The 19,425-nt window shown below is 42.4% G+C and overlaps 1 protein-coding gene across 5 annotated transcripts in view; it reads left to right on the top strand.

Annotated features, from left to right (window-relative positions):
• FYCO1 (FYVE and coiled-coil domain autophagy adaptor 1) overlaps positions 1-19,425 on the top strand; it is a 248,555-nt gene that overhangs the window by 31,483 nt on the left and 197,647 nt on the right. For all 5 annotated transcript variants that reach the window (XM_070727677.1, XM_070727682.1, XM_070727678.1 and 2 more), the window contains exon 5: positions 16,841-16,947. In XM_070727677.1, coding sequence (XP_070583778.1) covers positions 16,841-16,947 — 107 coding nt within the window. The remainder of the gene's footprint in view (positions 1-16,840; positions 16,948-19,425) is intronic.

Below are 19,425 nucleotides of genomic sequence, written 5' to 3' on the forward strand. Positions count from 1 at the left end.
AGAAAAGAAGAATCTAAGGTACAAATGTTCTTATATGATAATCTTCTGGAAAGAAAGAGCAAGACAAACTTTAAAATAAAAGGCGAAAGGAAAGTTTGTAAGAAAAGAAAAATCATATCCTTACGCCTGTGAGACTTTGTGGCCGGAACTAATTTTCTACTTTCGTTTCTCTGAATACTAAAGTTGAATTAAAGATTTAAAGACTTAAACATCATAACCTCACCCCTGAAGAGGCTTCTAGGGGGTGAGAGTGAGAGTACTACAAGGCTTTAAAACTCAAAAATTTTAAAATTCGCTGTGAGAAGAAAACAAAGCCAAAAACCCAGGCTCTTCTTTCTTGTGTTCGCAGTGGAAGGATTATGCTCCATGCCCTTACTTTCAGAATTTGCGATTATAATAGTCAAAGGAATAAAGAATAAAGAAGAACCCTATACTGATTTACTCTTTTTGCTGCCTTGGCTCTTTTCCGGATCGTCTGGAGTATTTGTGATATCACCAGCAAAAGGAAAGGCTTTTTCTTTGTCATTTCTGTCGATCAGAAGGATATACTTTAAAAAATGGATTACAACTCGGAACTAGATTACAATTAACTCTCTTATTGTGGATTAAACTATTGGACTATAACCATTACATTTGGATTTTGATGGATTAATTGACATTTTAAAGTTTTGCTATAGAAGATCAATTTGGACTGTTGTCATCGGTTTGGAAATACCTTCTCAAATATAATTACACTTATACTAACAAGAGATCTATTTTGGAGTTGCTTTTGGAATATTAACCTTTGGGATTAATTTGCAGTATCACAGATCAGAGACTTAATGGACTTTAGAAGAGAACTTTATACCTAATCTGCAATCAATGAGAGACTATCATCAACTTAGAAATTATAAGTATAATATTTATATATTGATTCCCCTTCCTTGTTGCCTTACTATATATTGGTTGGAGGTTTCTTTTGCATTATTATTATTGTATAAAATCAAATGAATATAATGAATTACTAACTTTTAATTTCCTACCTTCCCCTTGGAGTGGTGTTTTTACAGTTTTTAAATTGCAGTTAAAATTTATCTCTTTTCCTATATACACTTAAATTTATATAAAATATTTTAAAGAAATTAAATCAAGGTCTTTATAGTTTGAATAATTTTCTAAGTTCTATTTTTTGTCTTAGTTATATTGGCTTTTTCTTAGCAAATATATATATTTACTATTATAAATATAAACCATAGAGTATTAAGTTTATATATTTTAAAGTGCATACAATTCTATTTTGTCTTTTTCTTGCAAGTGTGGAATATAGAAATAAGTTTTCATTTTGGGAATATTGATTGATAATTATAAAATAAGTTTTCTTTATTTTTTTTCAGCTAAAATATATTTACAGATTTTAAAACTAGAATTTAAGATTTTATTTTGGATGAAGTTTTAAAAAATCAAAGCGATATAATAATTTATAAGTGGGTTAAATCTAGAAGGAAACTTTGATTGGTTTGGAGTTTATTGGGTTCTTGTAAATTCATAAAATAAGATTTGGGAAATTTGAGAAAAGAACATACATACAGTGGTACCTCGTGATACAAACCCCTCATACAAAATTTTCGAAGTACGAACCCAGGATTCGGAATTTTTTTGCCTCTTCTTATGAACTTTTTTCACCTTACGAACCTGCCACCACCACTCAGATGCCCTGCCTCTGGACATTTGTTGCAAGCTAAGCACAGGTTTTTGCGATCCTGGGATCCCCTGAGGCCCCGCTCCATGGGAAACCCCACCTCCTGATTTCCGCGTTTTTGCAATGCTGTAGGGAAATCCCTGGAGGGGAATACTGTACCAGGATTGAAAAAACGGGCGCTCTGCTGGGCAGAGTAGGGGGGACAAAAACAGGAAGAAAAGACTCATGGAGCTCAAGGGAGGAGAAAGGTGTGGGGGAGATGGGGAGAGTGGAGTGGACAAAAACGGGAAGAAAAGACTCATGGAGCTCAAGGGAGGAGAAAGGTGTGGGGGAGATGAGGAGAGTGGGGTGGACAAAAATGGGAAGAAAAGACTCATGGAGCTCAAGGGAAGAGAAAGGTGTGGGGGAGATGAGAGTGGGGTGGACAAAAACGGGAGGGAAAGGCTCATGGAGCTCAAGGGAGGAGAATGGTGTGGGGGAGATGAGGAGAGTGGGGTGGACAAAAACAGGAGGGAAAGGCTCATGGAGCTCAAGAGAGGAAAAAGGAGTGGGGGAAGATGAGAGTGGGGTGGACAAAAACAGGAAGAAAAGAATCATGGAGCTCAAGGGAGGAGAAAGGTGTGGGGGAGATGAGGAAAGTGGGGTGGATAAAAACGTGAGGGAAAGGCTCATGGAGCTCAAGGGAGGAGAAAGGTGTGGGGGAGATGAGGAGAGGGGTGGACAAAAACGGGAAGAAAAGACTCATGGAGCTCAAGGGAAGAGAAAGGTGTGGGGGAGATGAGGAGAGTGGGGTGGACAAAAACGGGAGGGAAAGGCTCATGGAGCTCAAGGGAGGAGAATGGTGTGGGGGAGATGAGAGTGGGGTGGACAAAAACGGGAAGAAAAGACTCATGGAGCTCAAGGGAGGAAAAAGGTGTGAGGGAGATGAGTGGGGTGGACAAAAACGGGAGGGAAAGGCTCATGGAGCTTAAGAGAGGAGAAAGGTATGGGGGTGATGAGCAGAGTGGGGTGGACAAAAATGGGAGGGAAAGGCTCATGGAGCTCAAAAGAGGAGAAAGGTGTGGGGGACATGAGAGTGGGGTGGGCAAAAACGGGAGGGAAAGACTCATGGAGCTCAAGGAAGGAGAAAGGTGTGGGGGAGATGAGGAGAGTGGGGTGGACAAAAACAGGAAGAAAAGACTCATGAAGCTCAAGAGAGGAGAAAGGTGTGGGGGAGATGAGGAGAGTGAGGTGGACAAAAATGGGAGGGAAAGGCTCATGGAGCTCAAGGGAGGAGAAAGGTGTGGGGGAGATAAGGAGAGTGGGGTGGACAAAAATGGGAGGGAAAGACTCATGGAGCTCAAGAGAGGAGAAAGGTGTGGGGGAGATGAGGAGAGTGGGGTGTACAAAACCGGGAAGAAAAGACTCATGGAGCTCAAGGGAGGAGAAAGGTGTGGGGGAGATGAGGAGAATGGGGTGTACAAAACCGGGAAGAAAAGACTCATGGAGCTCAAGTGAGGAGAAAGGTGTGGGGGAGATGAGGAGAGTGGGGTGGACAAAAACGGGAAGAAAAGACTCATGGAGCTCAAGGGAGGAAAAAGGTGTGGGGGAGATGAGAGTGGGGTGGACAAAAACAGGAGGGAAAGGCTCATGGAGCTCAAGGGAGGAGAAAGGTGTGGGGGAGATGAGGAGAGTGGGGTGGACAAAAATTGGAGGGAAAGACTCATGGAGCTCAAGAGAGGAGAAAGGTGTGGGGTAGATGAGGAGAATGGGGTGGACAAAAATGGGAAGAAATAATTCATGGAGCTCAGGAGAGGAGAAAGGTGTGGGGGAGATGAGGAGAGTGGGGTGGACAAAACCGGGAAGAAAAGACTCATGGAGCTCAAGGGAGGAGAAAGGTGTGGGGGAGATGAGAGTGGGGTGGACAAAAATGGGAAGAAAAGACTCATGGAGCTCAAGGGAGGAGAAAGATGTGGGGGAGATGAGGAGGGGGGACAAAAACTGGAGGGAAAGGCTCATGGAGCTCAAGAGAGGAGAAAGGTGTGGGGGAGATAAGGAGAGTGGGGTGGACAAAAACGGGAGGGAAAGACTCATGGAGCTCAAGAGAGGAGAAAGGTGTGGGGGAGATGAGGAGAGTGGGGTGGACAAAACCGGGAAGAAAAGACTCATGGAGCTCAAGGGAGGAGAAAGGTGTGGGGGAGATGAGGAGAGTGGGGTGTACAAAACCGGGAAGAAAAGACTCATGGAGCTCAAGTGAGGAGAAAGGTGTGGGGGAGATGAGGAGAGTGGGATGGACAAAAACGGGAAGAAAAGACTCATGGAGCTCAAGGGAGGAAAAAGGTGTGGGGGAGATGAGAGTGGGGTGGACAAAAACGGGAGGGAAAGGCTCATGGAGCTCAAGGGAGGAGAAAGGTGTGGGGGAGATGAGGAGAGTGGGGTGGACAAAAATTGGAGGGAAAGACTCATGGAGCTCAAGAGAGGAGAAAGGTGTGGGGTAGATGAGGAGAATGGGGTGGACAAAAATGGGAAGAAATAATTCATGGAGCTCAGGAGAGGAGAAAGGTGTGGGGGAGATGAGGAGAGTGGGGTGGACAAAACCGGGAAGAAAAGACTCATGGAGCTCAAGGGAGGAGAAAGGTGTGGGGGAGATGAGAGTGGGGTGGACAAAAATGGGAAGAAAAGACTCATGGAGCTCGAGGGAGGAGAAAGGTGTGGGGGAGATGAGGAGAGGGGTGGACAAAAATGGGAAGAAAAGACTCATGGAGCTCAAGGGTGGAGAAGTGTGGGGGAGATGAGGAGAGGGGTGGACAAAAACGGGAAGAAAAGACTCATGGAGCTCAAGGGAGGAGAAAGGTGTGGGGGAGATTAGGAGAGTGGGGTGGACAAACATGGGAATCAGGAACTCATGGAGCTCAAGAGAGGCTCTTTTCACCTTGCTTTGTTGGGACTCTCTTCCCCCATTCTGTTTGCCTCAGCTTTGTCTGGCCACCGCTTTTTTTTTAAGCCTTAATATTTTGGATTCTCCTAATGGGCTTGCTTGCATTATTGGCTTTTCCTTTGATTCCTATGGGAAATGTTTCATCTAACGAACCTTTCACCTTACGAACCTTGTCCTGGAACCAATTAAGTTCGTAAGATGAGGTATTACTGTATTTGATTTATATAGACAATTAAAATTACTACAAATAGATATTAATTACCATTATAAATAGGATGTCGAGTACATCCACATACACAAAGACAATTAAGAAACAAACTTTAGCTTCTTCAACATCTCCACAAGTTTCACCGCTGCCAACACCTGTACATCAAAGTGCAATTGCAAGTATGTCAGCTAAAGAAAAAGAGAGAGAGAAGGCACAAGCACAACCAACGCTTCAGACAATGCAAGAAACATTAAATGCAATGAAGGATTTTATGTTAAAATCTCAAAATGACGCCAATCAACAATGTGAAGAATTAAAGGCGGAAATAGCTGAATTAAAAGTAGATACTGGAGAGATGAAAGCAGACACAGACGAGATGAAAGCGAAGATGAAAGACGTTGATGAGAAAGTTGCTGAAATATAACAAACTTTGAAAGAAAATGAACAAAGAATCAAGACAGCTGAGGGGAAAATTGATAAAGTAGAACAAAGAATGGACGATTTTTAAGATAGATCAGATTTTTTCAATAAAAGATATGACAAATCTATTACACACTTAGAAATACAACGGGCTTCCTACGCCTTGAGATTTCAGAATATAACAGAAGAAAAGGAAGAAGATGTACAAGCAAAAATGGCAGAAATAATTGGAGGCATACTACAGGTGGATCCTTTAGAACTAATAAAAGAAATAGATGAAGTTTTCAGAGTGCAAACTAGCTATGTACGAAGAAATAACTTACCGAGAGAAGTCCACATCAAATTCCTGAGGAAAACCATAAGAGATGATATTTTGAAATGGACAAGAAACGAAAAACTGCAAGACAAAGGAAAAGAAATTACAATACTGAAGGAAGTCCCATGAAGAGTAAGAGAAAGTAGGAGGGATTACTACTTCTTAACCAAAATCTTAATCAAAGAAAATATAACCTTCCATTGGCTCATCCCAGAAGGACTCTCCCTTTATTGGCCATCACAAAGAGTAAAAATAGAAAACCTTGAAGTTGCTAGACAATTTTATGAAACAAGTGGAATACGTAAATTTGAACAACCAATGAAGGAAATATCTGCAAGAAAAAAGGAAGAGACTAGCAGCACCACCCAAGGGAAGGAGGAAGAACAAGGAGCAAGAAGGAAACAACCACAGTGCGAATCTAAAGATCCCAAGAAATACTATAAATGACAGCATCAGCAGATCTGAAAATATTCTCAGTAAATGTTAATGGACTAAATGAACCGAGGAAAAGAAACCAAATATTTTCTAAACTTAGAAAACAAAAAGCTCAAATTGTGATTTTACAAGAAGTACACATTAAAAAGACTAATAGAAAATTATTATTGAATTCCAAAATTGGGAATATTTATACTAGCTTGGCGAATCAAAAAAAAAAGAGGTATTGCAATATACATTGAAAATTCAATAAACTCCAAATAATTATATGCAGATGAGGAGGGAAGAATATTAATTGTACAGGTAAATACGGACACGAAACCTCTTTGTCATTTTTTCTATTGTAGACGGGCTACAAGAATGGTGGAAGGTCTTAAGTATAAAACATATCAGGAAAGACTTAATGAACTCAATCTGTATAGTCTGGAGGACAGAAGGAAAAGGGGGGACATGATCAAAACATTTAAATATGTTAAAGGGTTAAATAAGGTTCAGGAGGGAAGTGTTTTTAATAGGAAAGTGAACACAAGAACAAGGGGACACAATCTGAAGTTAGTTGGGGGAAAGATCAAAAGCAACGTGAGGAAATATTATTTCACTGAAAGAGTAGTAGATCCTTGGAACAAACTTCCAGCAGACGTGGTTGGTAAATCCACAGTAACTGAATTTAAACATGCCTGGGATAAACATATATCCATTGTAAGATAAAATACAAAAAATAATATAAGGGCAGACTAGATGGATCATGTTTCTATGTTTCTATTTATGCTCCAAATGAAAATCAAATGAAATTTTATAAACAATTACACCAAAAGATAAATGAGTTAAATATTGAAAACATGATTATAATTGGCAACTTTAATGCAATTTCTAATAGATCACTAGACCATTCCGGGAAGAAAAAAGATAAGAAAAAGAAAAATATTTTGCCAACTACTTTTCAGAAAATGAGATCTGAGTTATTATTAAATGATATCTGGAGGGAAAGACATCCTTTAACGAAGCAATATACGTTTTACTCTAATCCCCATAAAATTTGAACAAGAATAGATATGGCCTGGGCTTCTAAAATAACCGCAGAACAAATTAGAGAAATCGAGATTGACACAAATACATGGGCTGATCACAGTGCTATAGTGATATATTGGAAAAATAATAAGAGACAGGTGAATTGGCAGATGAATAGGAACATTATAAGAGACAACCAATATAAAGAATGGAGAGAAAAAGAATTAGAAACTTTTTTTTAAATTAACAAAAATTCAGAAACCTTTTTTCAAAATTTATGGGATACTGCTAAAGCATATATTAGAGGATTAACGATCTCTTATACAGCTAAGAAAAATAAAGAACAGAGGATACAATATGAACAATTGATTAGAGAATTAAAACAACTAGAGCTAGTATCGCAACACAATTCCAAAGATTGTGAGATTAAAAGAAAAATGGAATTAACTAAGCACAAAATAAAGCTTATTGAACAAAAGCAAATAGAAAAAATTAAAAAGGCCAAACAGCAATATTTTAAACATGCTAATAAACCAGGAAGATGGCTTGCATATAAACTAAGAAAGTATAGACAATCAAAAATAATTAAAGAACTAGTAGACAGACAATAAAGGTATGAAAAAATAGAGAATTGATGAAAAAGCAAAAATAGTACAAGACTTTTATAAAGAATTATATAAGAAAGAGGAAATTAAAGAAGATGAGATTTTTAAGTACCTGAACTCATTAGATTTACCACAATTAATGGAAGAACAATAAACAAGACTAGATAGCCCAATCACAATACAAGAATTGCAGACAACCATTAAAAAACAAAAGAATAGCAAAGCAACTGGGCCGGATGCCATACCGGCGGAATGGTACAAAATAGAAAGTGAAGTAATAATAAATAATATGTTGGAAATTTTTAATGAAAGCTTAATGGACGGTAAAATCCCAAAATCATGGTCAGAATCGTTAATAGCATTAATTCACAAGTCTGGGACAGATAAAGATAAAATACAAAATTTTAGACCTATATCATTATTATTAAATGTTGATTATAAAATATTTACCTCAATCTACGCAGAAAGACTTAAAAAGATTTTAGAAGAGATAATACACCAGGATCAAAACGGATTTTTACCGGGCAGGCAAATAAAAAACAATCTTAGAATGATTATTAATTCGCTAGAATATTATGAACAATATTCAGGAAAACAAATGTCATTAATGTTTTTAGACGCCAAAAAAGCATTTGACAATGTAGATTGGACATTTATTAAAATGCAATTAAACAAAATGAGATTTGGCACAAAATTTGTGAACTTTATAGATGCTATACATTCAGAACAAACAACGAAAATTATATTAAATAATAAACAATTGGAAAACTTTGAAATTTTTAAAGGAGTGAGAAAAGGATGTCCGATATCACCTCTATTGTTTATTCTATCCCTTGAAGCTTTATTAATTAAGATAAGGGCAAAAAGTAAAGTACAGTCATACCTTGTCTTACCAACCTAATTGGTTCCAGGGGGAGGTTCGTAAGATGAAAGGTTCGTAAGACGAAACATTGTTTCCCATTGGAAACAATGTAAAGTCAATTAATCCGTGCAACCAAAAAAAAAAACCCACAAAAAAACGCTGCCGCCCGGCTGTCACCTTTTAAAAAAGCCTGGGTGCTTCTCAGCGACCTCCCGAACGCCGAACGCCAAACCCGAACTTCCGGGTTCGGCGTTCGGGAGGCCGCCGAGAAGCCCCCAGGCTGTTTTAAAAGGTGACAGCCAGGCGGTGGGGCTTCCCAGCAGCCTCCGAACGCCGAACGCGGAAGTTCGGGTTTGGCGTTCGGCTTCGGGAGACGGCTGGGAAGCCGCCCGGCTGTTTTAAAAGGTCACAGCCGGGCTGGGGGGCTCCCCAGCAACCTCCCGAACCCCGAACTTTTGCCGAACCTCCGGGTTTGGGGTTCGGGAGGCTGCTGGGAAGCCCCCCAGCCTGGCTGTCACCTTTTAAAACAGCCGCGCGGCTTCCCAGCAGCCTCCGAACGCGGAAGTTCGGGTTTGGAGTTTGGCTTCGGGAAGCTGCTGGGAAGCCGCCCGGCTGTTTTAAAAGGTGACAGCTGGGCTGGGAGGCTTCCCAGCAACCACCCGGAACCCGGAAGTTCGGCAAAAGTTCTGGGTTTGGGAGGTTGCTGGGAAGCCCCCCAGCCCGGCTGTGACCTTTTAAAACAACCAGGCGGCTTCCCAGCAGCTTCCCGAAGCCGAACGCCAAACCCGAACTTCCGCATTTGGCGTTCGGAGGCTGCTGGAAAGCCGCGCGGCTGTTTTAAAAGGTGACAGCCGGGCTGGGAGGCTTCCCAGCAACCTCCCGAACCCCGAACCCGAAAGTTTGGCAAAAGGTCGGGGTTCGGGAGGTTGCTGGGAAGTCCCCCAGCCCGGCTGTGACCTTTTAAAACAGCTGGGCGGCTTCCCAGCAGCTTCCCGAAGCCGAACGCCAAACCCGAACTTCCGTGTTCGGCGTTCGGAGGCTGCTGGAAAGCCGCGCGGCTGTTCTAAAAGGTGACAGCCGGGCTGGGAGGCTTCCCAGCAACCTCCCGAACCCGGAAGTTTGGCAAAAGGTCGGGGTTCGGGAGGTTGCTGGGAAGCCCCCCAGCCCGGCTGTGACCTTTTAAAACAGCCGGGCGGCTTCCCAGCCATCTCCCGAAGCCGAACGCCAAACCCGAACTTCCGCGTTCGGCGTTCAGAGGCTGCTGGAAAGCCACGCGGCTGTTTTAAAAGGTGACAGCCAGGCTGGGAGGCTTCCCAGCAACCTCCCGAACCCTGAACCCGGAAGTTCAGCAAATGTTCGGGGTTCGGGAGGTTGCTGGGAAGTCCCCCAGCCCGGCTGTGACCTTTTAAAACAGCCGGGCGGCTTCCCAGCAGCTTCCCGAAGCCGAACGCCAAACCCGAACTTCCGTGTTCGGCGTTCGGAGGCTGCTGGAAAGCCGCGCGGCTGTTCTAAAAGGTGACAGCCGGGCTGGGAGGCTTCCCAGCAACCTCCCGAACCCGGAAGTTTGGCAAAAGGTCGGGGTTCGGGAGGTTGCTGGGAAGCCCCCCAGCCCGGCTGTGACCTTTTAAAACAGCCGGGCGGCTTCCCAGCCATCTCCCGAAGCCGAACGCCAAACCCGAACTTCCGCGTTCGGCGTTCAGAGGCTGCTGGGAAGCCCCCCAGCCCGGCTGTCACCTTTTAAAACAGCCGCGCAGCTTCCCAGCAGCCTCCGAACGGTTTAGAAAAAATTTGCCTCTTACGAACTTTTTTCGTGTTACGAACGCCAAACCCGAACTTCCGGGTTTGGTGTTCGGAGGCTGCTGGGAAGCCCCGCCGCCCGGCTGTCACCTTTTAAAACAGCCGGGGGCTTCCCAGCAGCCTCCCGAATGCCGAACCTGGAAGTTCGGGTTTGCCGTTCATAAGACGAAAAAAGTTCGTAAGAAGAGGCAAATTTTTTCTGAACCCCGGGTTCGTATCTCGAGTTGTTCGTAAGACGAGGGGTTCGTATCTTGAGGTACCACTGTACAAGGATTAACTACTGTATTGGGAAAGAATCGTATAAAGTACAAGCATATGCTGATGATATGTCTTTTATAATAGAAAATCCACTGAAAACACTACCAATTTTGATTGATACGATAGAAGAATATGGTAAGGTAGCAGGTTTAAAAATTAATAAAAATAAGACACAACTTATAATTAAAAACACGACAGAAGTGCAAGAAAGAAGATTAGAAACTATTACGGATATGAAGATAGTAAAGAAAGTAAAGTACCTGGGAATTTGGATTACATCCAAAACTATACCGTTAAAAAATGATAATTATATAAAAGTAATTGAAGAAATTAAAAAAGATTTAGAAATTTGGAATAATTTAAAATTATCTTTCATGGTAAGAATAGCAACCATTAAAATGAACGTTCTACCTAAGATATTGTTCCTATTCCAAGTATTACCTATAAATCCAGGGGGGAAATTCTTTAAAGACTTAACAACAATTGTCAAAAAATTCCTATGGCAGGGTAAGAAGGCAAGAATAAAGTTAAGTATACTAGAAGATATAAAGGAAAGAGGAGGGTTTGCCTTGCCTAATTGGAAATTATATTATAAGGCAGCCGCATTAACTTGGATTAAGGAATGGGTTACATTAGAAAATAGAAGAATATTAAATTTGGAACGGCATGATTTGATGCTTGGATGGCATGCCTTCTTCTGGTATGATAAAGATAAAACACACTCCTACTTTAAAAAGCATACAATAAGAAAGTACTTACTAGAAGTCTGGAAAGATATTAAGAAAGACCACTTTTTAACTGTTCCAGATATCCCCATTAGAGGTGATCTGCCACCGTAATTTGATGCAGGAAAGAAAGACACCAAAGTATAAAGAATTATTAGATGAGCAATTGAAACTAAAAACAAGACATAACTTACAACAAGAAGGGTTTAAAATAGACTGGTGGCAATATAAACAGATACAGTCGAAATTTCAAAGAGACAGTAAAACATATACAGTGATCCCCCGATCATTGCGAGGGTTCCGTTCCAGGACCCCTCGCAATGATCGGTTTTGCGCGAAGTAGCGCTGCGGAAGTAAAAACACCATCTGCGCATGCGCAGATGGTGTTTTTACTTCCCAGCAGCGAGGAGCCGAAGATTGGGGTTTCCCCCCCCGCCCACGCAAACTCCTCGCTGCTGCCACGCCCGCCGCTCGCCCGCCCTTCGCCCGGCCACCTGCCGTTCGCTCGCTGCTCGCCCGGCCACCCGGGTTCGTTTGGCTTCGGGACATGCCGGCGGCGACGTTTTAAAACAGCCGCGCGGCTTCCCAACTGAGTCCCGAAGTTCGCCTTTGACTTCGGGACTCAGTTGGGAAGCCGCGCGGCTGTTTTAAAATGTCGCCGCCGGCATGTCCCGAAGCCAAACAAACCCGGGTGGCCGGGTGAGCAGCGAGCGAACGGCGGGTGGCCGGGCGAAGGGCGGGCGAGCGGCGGGCGCGCGGGCAGGCAGGCGGCGGACAAGCCGTTCGCTGGCACCGCTCGCTCGCGCTTCCCAGCTGAGTCCTGAAGCCAATTCGCTTCAGGACTCAGCTGGGAAGCGGCGAGAATGAACGGTGTGGGCGGGCGAAGGGCGGGTGGGTGCGGGGGCAGGCAGGCGGCGGACAAGCCATTCGCTGGTGCCGCTTGCTCGCGCTTCCCAGCTGAGTCCTGAAGCCAATTCGCTTCAGGACTCAGCTGGGAAGCGGCGAGAATGAACGGCATGGGCGGGCGAAGGGCGGGCGCGCGCGCGGGCAGGCAGGCGGCGGACAAGCCGTTCACTGGCGCCGCTCGCTCGCGCTTCCCAGCTGAGTCCTGAAGCCAATTAGCTTCAGGACTCAGCTGGGAAGCTGCTAGAATGAACGGCGTGGGCGGGCGAAGGGCGCGCGGGCAGGCAGGTGGCGGACAAGCCGTTCGCTGGCGCCGCTCGCTCGCGCTTCCCAGCTGAGTCCTGAAGCCAATTCGCTTCAGGACTCAGCTGTGAAGCGGCGAGAATGAACGGCGTGGGCGGGTGAGCGGCAGCGAGGAGTTTGCGTGGGCGGTGGGGAAACTCCTCGCTGATGCCCGCCGCTCGCCCTCCCGCCAGCAAGAGGGGGAAGACCTAGGGAAGCCGCCCAGCAGCTGATCTGCCTGGCGCCATCTACGCATGCGTGCCCATAGAAAAAAGGGCGCGCATGCGCAGATGGTGTTTGTACTTCCGGGTTGCAAAATCGCCATATAGCCATTTCGCAATGATCGGGATCGCAATACCCGGGGGATCACTGTATATTTAATAAGAGTAAAAACTTTTTAGGTAGTTTATTAACTACAAATCAAAAGAAATTAATAGGGAAAGCATATAAATATATGATTGAATACAAAAATATATTTGACTCTCAAAGATAATATGATATGGTAGAAATAAATAGATTATTAGACCCTACTAAAGCGATAATAGAGAGTTGGATGAAATGGCAAGATAAATTGAAAATGACATAAATTAGTATAATAAATTAGCAATGCTGCATGTGATAAATACAAAGAAAGAAAGTAACCTCACAACGATAATATGGGAACTAAGGAGAAAAGGTATACAGAGAATGGAACAGTTATATGAAAAGGATGGAAGAATTAACAGAAATGAAATAGAGAGTTGCCTTGGACAACAAAATTGGTTACAAATTAACGCAATAAGTATATATTTAGGTAAAAGGGAAAATAAAGAAATATTCATTAGACAAGAAACGAATTTAGAGAAGATATTAAGGGAAAAGAGTAAGAATATAAAAGCACAAACAATATATAGAGAGAATTATTACAAGCAGAGGAACAAGTAGTAAAAGGATTGACGGGATACTGGCAGGATGAATTAGAAATTGATGAATGGGATATGGAAGGTATAATTGAAAATATTAAAAGTATTAAAAACACAAGAATAAGAGAGATGAGAAGAAAAATATTACATAAATGGTATTATACACCAGTACAATTAGCACACTTTCAAACAACGAGGAAAGGAAATTGTTGGCATGGTTGTAAGGAAAAAGGGGTATTTATGTTCAAAAATGTTGGAAGCAAGTACAAATGGAAGTGAATAAAATTACGAATGGTAATTGGAAAATAACCAAGGAAGCAGCATTATTGATAAAAAATAGTGAGGTAAAAGGATATGAAGAAATTAAAACTGCAGCGATAGAAAGCGCCCAGGCAACCATAGTGTTTGGGTGGAAAGACGATAATAAATGGACGATAAAAAATTGGTGCAGGTACATGGTGGACCACATTCACTATGAAATTATGGAAATCAGATTACATAATTATAATGAAGAGAAATTAGCAGCAACAATGAGGCGGTGGGAGAAGGTTAAAAATTATATATTAACAATATCAGCAAGCGATGCAAATGTAAGAAATAAAATTCAATCACTTTATAATGAATGAACAATGTAACCCAGAGATGAAGCAAATGAAGGATACAAAATTGAATCTTCCCTGGTGAAGGGAATCTTTATTTTTTTGTTTGGTGATGGTACACTTTTATGTTTTATGCCTTTGTTTAGTTTTCTGTAAAACTTTTTAAAAAATCAATACAAATTATATTTTAAAAAATTGTAAAAATATTGGCAGAGAAATTGACGTAGAAACATGGGAGAAAGTATGGATTACAAATTGGAAAATGACGAAATCGGTTTCTTTAAAAGAAAACCAAATTAAGATGTTTTATAGGTGGCATCTCCCACCAAATAGAATTGCCAAAATGTTCCCAAATATATCCCCAAAATGTTGGAAATGCAAAAAGGAAATAGGTTCTTATTACCATCAATGGTGGACCTGTAATAAAGGTAAGATATATTGGAAAATGATAGAAAAAATGTTAAAAGAGATTGCACTACAAGAAATAGAAAAAAACCCAGAATTTTATTTGTTAGGCATAACCAAGTGGAAATATAAAAAATATATTATTTATTTAGTTGTACATATTTTAACAGCGGCCAGGATAGTTTATGCACAAAATTGGAAGGGGGAAAATATCCCCAAAAAAGAAGATGTAGTAAAAAAAAAAATTAGACTGTGTAGAGATGGATATGATGACAAGAAAGCTGAATGATCAAGAAGAATCTTAATTTTATACTATTTGAAATAAAGTTTATAAGTGGATAGATAAAAATAAAAATTAAATGTTATAAGAAACATATGAATATATTAAAATGACTTTATAATTTTTCTTTTTTATTAACTTAATTTTATGTTACTAGAATGTTTAAACAAAATTCTTCTTTTCATCTAAATTAATATGTTGACTTAATGAATTAAGAATATATTCTTTTTCTGTATTAAAAATTAACTTCTAAGAAGAGAGGGGCAATTGTAACCCCTACTATGTGTTTAAATGTTTGTACATTTGTGTGTGTTTTTTTATGAAAATTAATAAAGTTTTATAAAAAAAAACAGTCCAGGTTCAGGCCCGGCTACAGCATGGAAACTGTTTTGGTCATGCTGATGGATGATCTCTGGTGGGCCCGGGATAGGGGTTTATGTATCCTGGTGCTCCTTGACCTCTCAACGGCTTTCGATATTATCGGCCATGGTATCCTTCAGTGCCAACTGGAGGGGCTGGGAGTAGGAAGCACTGTTCTACGGTGGTTCTCCTCCTACCTCTCCAGTCAGTTTCAGTCAATGTTAGTGGGGGGACAGAGATCGACTCCAAGTCCCTCCCTTGCAAATTTCCTCAGGGGTTGGTCCTCTCTCCCCTGCTGTTTAGTATATATATGAAACCACTGGGTGAGATCATCCAATAACATGGGGTGAGTTTTCATCAGTATGCTGATTACATCCAGTTATATATCTCCACCCCTTGTCCACTTAGTGAAGAACTTGAAATGATGTGACAGCGACTGGAGGCTGTTAGGGTCTGGATGAGGGCCAACAGGATCAAACTTAACCCCGACCAGACGGAGTGGTTGTGGGTAGTGCCTCCCAAGGACAATTCCATCTGTCCATCCATCACCCGGGGGGACTTTTGACCCCCTCAGAGGGGGTCTGCAACTTGGGTGTCCTCCTCGATCCACAGCTGACCTTAGAACATCATCTTTCAGTTGTAGCGAGGGGGGCGTTTGCCCAGATTCACCTGGTGCATCAGTTGCAGCCTTACTCATGCCCTTATCACCTCGAAGTTTGACTATTGCAATGCTCTCTACATGGGGCTACTTTTGAAAAGCATCCGGAAACTACAAATTGTGCAAAATGGAGCAATGTGAGCAGTCATGGACTTGCACAGACACGTGCATATCTCTCCAAAACTCCATGGTGTGCATTGGCTGCCAATTGGTTTCTGTACTCAATTTAGAGTGTTGGTTATGACCCATAAAGCCCTACATGGCATGGGACCAGGATACCTTCGAGACCACCTTCTGCCGCATGAATCCCAGCGACCGGTCAGATCCCACAGATTTGGCCTTTTCCAGGTCTGGTCAACTAGGCAATGTCGTTTGGCAGGACCTAGCGAGAGACCCTTTTCTGTGGGGGCCCCAGCCCTCTGGAATCAGTTCCCCTGGAGATTCATATTGCCCCCACCCTCCTCGCCTTCCGTAAGAGTCTGAAGACTCATTTATGCCACTAGGCCTGGAGCCATTAGATTCTTGCCCCCTGGCCAATTAATGTGTTGAGAGAATATTGAGTGTATGGAATGATTGTTTTTTTAATACTTTTTTGGAGTTTTAGATTTGTAATTAATTAATTGGATTCAAGATATTATATATTGTTTATTATATGTTGGGAGCCGCCCTGAGTCCTCCGAGAGGGGCGGCATAGAAATCCAATCAATCAATCAATCAATCAATCAATAATACATTGAGGAGAACAATAAGAAGAGCTAATTTGGGGGTGACTTATAATGTGGCCTCTTCAGTCAGCCTTCTGCACATATGAAATTGAGGGAACCTGATCTATTCAACTATACATACTGATTAGCCACTTGAATTTTCTTGAAGACTACTTAGAAGACTTACTTATTGTTGTGAGCCGCTCCGAGTGCTCAGAGAGGGGCAGCATACAAATCTAATAAATTATTATTATTGTTGTTGTTGTTGTTATTATTATTATTATTATTATTATTATTATTATTAGCAAAGCAGCTTGCTTGTTTTATGGAATTCTTCACTAGGCCTATTTTGCTCATTTTTAATATCTCATAGTGAAGTAGTTCTACTCAAATATTTGTATATCAAGACAACAATTTGTCTTGTTATTTGCTCGTTTGATGAACATTGGCTTTACAAATTCTTCCAATCCTTAATAATACAAATCAAGCATTTTTAATAAATGTGTTTTATTTTTTAGCTCCGCACTTCTCTTGGTAAAGGCAGGGCATTTATTCGCTTCTCCTTAGTGCACCAAAGGCTTGCAGATACTTTACAACAGTGTTTTATGAATACCAAAGTAACAAGGTAAACATGGCAGTTTTTATTCTTCTTGGTAGTGGTGAGATTACTTCATTGAATTTATATTACAGTCACTGTTCCCTCTAAGGTGTGCCGCACACCCAACAACGAACTGCTGCGCAGTGGAGCCGGGCGCCGTTTCTCCCCACCCAACTGCTGCAAACGGCGATGCCCGATCCAGACACTCAGCCAGCTGTTGCGCTCTGACCGGTTCACGCCAGCCGAGAGTGAGCGCAGCCACCTGGAGCCCTTTCTCCTTTCTTTCTTCCTTCACTTGACTGACTTTCTCATATTCACATTCCCACCGCTGGCTTAGGCTCAGATCACCACCTGCCAAACGCCACCTTGCTCAAGTACAGAAGGCCCCCCTCAGTCAGGCTCAGCACGGCCTCCTCCGCACTTGACCGCCCTTGCCAGGGCCTGAGCAAAAAGGCGGTGAGAGTGGGGGCTGACTTGGACTTGCCCTGGAAATAAGGATCTGCAGCCCGGGAGCTTGGCCTTTGCTGGATCTGCGAAGCAGACAAGAAAGGGAAGAAGGAAGGGAGGGAGGGAGGGAGGAGATGGGATGGAGGGAGGGGGAGAAGACGAAAGGAAGGAAGAATATGGGAGAGGAGGGAGAGAGGACAAGGAAGAAGGGAAGGAAGGAGATAGGAGGGAGGGAGAAATAGAAGGAAGGAAGGAGATGGGAGGGAGGGAGAGAGGACAGAAGGAAGGAAGGAGATGGGAGGGAGGAAAAGGAAGGAGGGAAGGAGATGGGAGGGAGGGAGAAGACAGAAAGAAGGAGGGAGGGAGGGAAGGCCATGTGGTGCCTGGTTGCCTGTCTAGTTCAGTTTTGGAACTGGCCTGTGATTGGAAGAATCCAAAAGCAAAGCCGGGCACCCTGGCAGGAGAAAGTAGCCTGGCGTGGACTGGGGCAGCTCCTGCCCTTTCGGAGAGAGAAAGAAAGAGAGTGAGAAGGAGGGAGAGTGAGGGAGAGAAAGAGGAAGAGAGGAAGGAAGAGAGAGAAAGAAAAAAGGAAGGAAAGATGAGAGAGAGAGAGATGGAGGGAGGGAGGAAGAGAGAAAGAAAGCAAAAGGGAGGGAAGGAGGGAGAGAAAGAGGGAGGAAGGGAGAGAGAAAGAAAAGAGTGGAAGGAAGGATGAGAGAAAAAAGGAGAGAAACGGAGAGAAAAGGAGGGAGGGAAGAAGAGAGAGAAAGCGGGAGAGAGGGAAGGAGGGAGAGAAAGAAAAGGAGGAAGAGAAAGAAAGAGGGAGAGGGAGGGAGGAAGAAAGGAAAAAGGGAAAGAAGAAGTTGAGAAGGAGGGGAGAGAGATAGAAGACAGAAGGAAGGAAGGGAAGCCATCTGGTGCCTGGTTGCCTGTCTAGCTCAGGTTTGGAACTGGTCTGTGATTGGAAGAATCCAAAAGTAAAGCCAGGTACCCTTGCAGGAGAAAGCAACCTGGCGATGACTGGGGCAGCTCCTGCCCTTTAGAGGAGAGAAAGAAAGAGAGCGAGAGGGTGGGAAGGGGGGAGAGAGAGAAAGAGGGAGGAAGGAAGAGATAGAGAGAAAAAGGAAAAAAGGAAGGAAAGATGAGAGAAAGAAAAAAAGAAAGGGAGAGAGAGAGAGAAATAGGGTAGGGAGGAAGAGAGAAAGAGGGAGGGAGGAAGAGAGAAAGGAAGGGAGGAAGGGAGAGAGAAAAAGAAAAAGGAGTGGAAGGATGGATGAGAGAGAAAAAGAAAGAAGTAGAAAAGGAGAAAGGGAAGGAGAGAGAGGGAGGGAGGGAAGGAGGGAGAGAGAGAGAAAGAAAGGAGAAATAGGAAGGAAGAGAGAGGAGAGAGAAAAGAAAAAGAAATGAGAAAATGATGGAGGGAGAGAATGAGAGATGGAAAAGAGAGAATCGAAAGAATTAATGAAAGAAAGAAAGAATAGCAACATGAAAGGAAGGACGATGTTCTGAAAGCACTGTACCAAACACTCCAATTGGAGGATCTTCAATGGGATGGATTAATAATATATAATAAATACAGACTCCTCGACTTACATAGTTAGATGACTTGTGCTCTTATCTTATTTGACCCCTATGACAATCATTAAGTGTTGTACCACATGATTCTTGACAAATGTATATTTTATTTTATGTACGTTGAGAGCATATGCACCAAGACAAATTCCTTGTGTGTCCAATCACACTTGGCCAATAAAATTCTATTCTATTCTATTCTATTCTATTCTATTCTGTCTTTCATATTGGTTATTTAAGAGTATATAGCAAAATGAATAATTAATGATAGATGGTTGATTGCTATTTGATCATTTAATATATAATGGCTTTTTTCTTCTAACATGTAATGTATTATTTCTATGAATATATTGGATGGTGACATATATAGAAAGTAGTATTAATGATATTTAGTAGATGATATACAGTATGTTTATTAAGTTGACCTATATGATGTATGTTATTTTTTAGTGGGGAGAAAAACAATAAGAAAAAAATCTTTGTAAT

Source organism: Erythrolamprus reginae, chromosome Z (assembly GCF_031021105.1).
Source record: "Erythrolamprus reginae isolate rEryReg1 chromosome Z, rEryReg1.hap1, whole genome shotgun sequence".
NCBI lineage: Eukaryota > Metazoa > Chordata > Lepidosauria > Squamata > Dipsadidae > Erythrolamprus > Erythrolamprus reginae.